A 2,500-nucleotide genomic window follows, 5' to 3' on the forward strand; every position below is an offset into this window, starting at 1 on the left:
AAACATCTACTTATTTCCAATTTTTTGCTATACAAAGACAAATACTTTGTGAAAATGAAGAAAACAGAAAACAGTTTGCTACAAACAATGGGAAAAACAAGACTGAGAAGAAACAAGTATGGAAAACTGATTAAGAAAATTAGATATACAAAAAATGGGCAAGATGGAAAAAACAGTATAAAAAGAGAAAAAGAGATGGGAGAGGAAGGGACATGAAAGGTGAGGAGAAACGGACAAAGGGGGGAGGGGGGTAGAGAGGGAGAGAGAGGGAGAGAGAGAGAGAGAGAGAGAGAGAGAGAGAGAGAGAGAGAGAGAGAGAGAGAGAGAGAGAGAGAGAGAGAGAGAGAGAGAGAGGGAGAGAGGGAGAGAGAGAGAGAGAGGGAAAGAGGGAGAGAGAGGGAAAGAGGGAGAGAGAGGGAAAGAGGGAGAGAGAGGGAAAGAGGGAGAGAGAGGGAAAGAGGGAGAGAGAGAGAGAGAGAGAGAGAGAGAGAGAGAGAGAGAGAGAGAGAGAGAGAGAGAGAGAGAGAGAGAGAGAGAGAGAGAGAGAGAGAGAGAGGGAGAGAGGGAGAGAGAGAGAGAGAGGGAAAGAGGGAGAGAGAGGGAAAGAGGGAGAGAGAGGGAAAGAGGGAAAGAGGGAGAGAGAGGGAAAGAGGGAGAGGGAGAGAGAGAGAGAGAGAGAGAGAGAGAGAGAGAGAGAGAGAGAGAGAGAGAGAGAGAGAGAGAGAGAGAGGGAGAGAGGGAGAGAAAGAGAGAGAGGGAAAGAGGGAGAGAGAGGGAAAGAGGGAGAGAGAGGGAAAGAGGGAGAGAGAGGGAAAGAGGGAGAGAGAGGGAAAGAGGGAGAGAGAGAGAGAGAGAGAGAGAGAGAGAGAGAGAGAGAGAGAGAGAGAGAGAGAGAGAGAGAGAGAGAGAGAGAGAGACAGGGGGGGATACCGAAAAGAAATAAATAAACAGAGACAGAGAGAGAGAGAGAGAGAGAGAGAGAGAGAGAGAGAGAGAGAGAGAGAGAGAGAGAGAGAGAGGAAGACAGCAAATGAGAAGAAGAAATGCAGGATATGGAATAGGGAAGAAAGGCCCAGCATTCTAAAAACAAAAGAACAAAAAACTAATTTCCCCTTCTCCTCTTACTAGTAACAGTTGTGATAGTATGTGCAAGTACAATAATACAATAACAAACACACTGAATATTTTTTTTAAAAGGAAGAAAAAAAGAAAGAAAGAAAGAAAAACAACAATATAACAAAAGAGGAAATATAGAGAAAATGAGAAAGATAACAGTAAATTAATATAAAAAATGTACAGGAAAGAAATCAATAACTGACATTGTAGACAAAATGTAATACCGTATTTACAGTCCAATAAACAATATATATCTTAGAAAGAGAGAAGGCAAAGAGTGTTTTTAAAGATTCACATACAAACAATGAAAATACATTTTACACATACGTGCACACAAACACACACATACAAATGCATAAAAACACATAATCTTCAACAAGCACACGTATACAACCGATTCCTCGTTCTCAACTTTTGTTCTTCAGAGCAAAACATTCCTGACCCACACACTCAAACATGGACACAAATGCACCCTCAAAAGTACACGCACATGTAAACACATTCAATTTACGCTTGTAGATGACCAAAAGATCATACAACAAAAATATGTTGAGTATGGGCTAGTATGACCATCTTCCTTACTGACATTTGAACCAACTGCCATTTATATCACAATATGTAAAATTTACCTCTTTTTAATATTAATCTTTCAAATAACAATGAGGCTACCATTTCTCTACTATTCTCTCATTTTTTTTTAAATATAGAAAATGTGGATGTATTAATATTTTACTTTTTAAATATGATGCTATAATGAGGATCACTATCCTTGCTTGACACAAGGGGTGAAGGTCTAAGCTACCATTCAACAAGAGATAATAATAAGTATGAGGAGTATATATATATATTTATATATATCTAAAGAACAGAATGAGAAAGTTTTGGTGAGAATTCTGGGTATATTGTCAGTAGTATTCTCCTCTCCAGCGCTTATACACAAGGCTATTTGCACCCTCTCACACCTACTGATAGCAAAATTCCTTCCTCGTTTTCCTTTCAGGATTTTTTCTTCTCACTCCTTAAAATCAATATTCAATCTGCTCAGAAGACAGTAATCACAAGAATCCTCTACAGTAAAAATTAGGATTGGAATCATCTCTATGTTCAAGAACAAATACACTACTTGATACATTCAAAATTTTTGCATATATCAACATTCAATTCTTCAAGCTCTCTGTGGTTCCTCCGATGCTTGCATATTCAGTTGCTTGGTCCTGGGATTACCCTCCCTTGCCCCCTCCCCCTAACCAAGACGTTCCATTTGCTTTACCAAACTTATCTATTAATCTAATCCACGCCTGCAAAGCCTACAGTTCCTTCGATGGCCTTGATGAGCTTTTCCCGCAGCTCATGATACGACTGGTAGGGAGGCAAGTCCAGGCGA

The 2,500-nt window shown here is 39.8% G+C and overlaps 1 protein-coding gene across 4 annotated transcripts in view; it reads right to left on the reverse strand.

Annotated features, from left to right (window-relative positions):
* Positions 1-1,320: 1,320 nt before the first annotated feature.
* The window catches only part of LOC125040596 (E3 ubiquitin-protein ligase NEDD4-like), a 56,376-nt gene continuing 55,196 nt past the window's right edge, over positions 1,321-2,500 (reverse strand). For all 4 annotated transcript variants that reach the window (XM_047635221.1, XM_047635224.1, XM_047635222.1 and 1 more), the window contains one exon: positions 1,321-2,500. This exon is cut by the window's right edge and continues 6 nt beyond it. In XM_047635221.1, the coding sequence (XP_047491177.1) occupies positions 2,404-2,500 (97 nt within the window). In that variant the 3' untranslated portion in view covers positions 1,321-2,403.

Source organism: Penaeus chinensis, chromosome 29, assembly GCF_019202785.1.
Source record: "Penaeus chinensis breed Huanghai No. 1 chromosome 29, ASM1920278v2, whole genome shotgun sequence".
Classification (NCBI taxonomy): domain Eukaryota; kingdom Metazoa; phylum Arthropoda; class Malacostraca; order Decapoda; family Penaeidae; genus Penaeus; species Penaeus chinensis.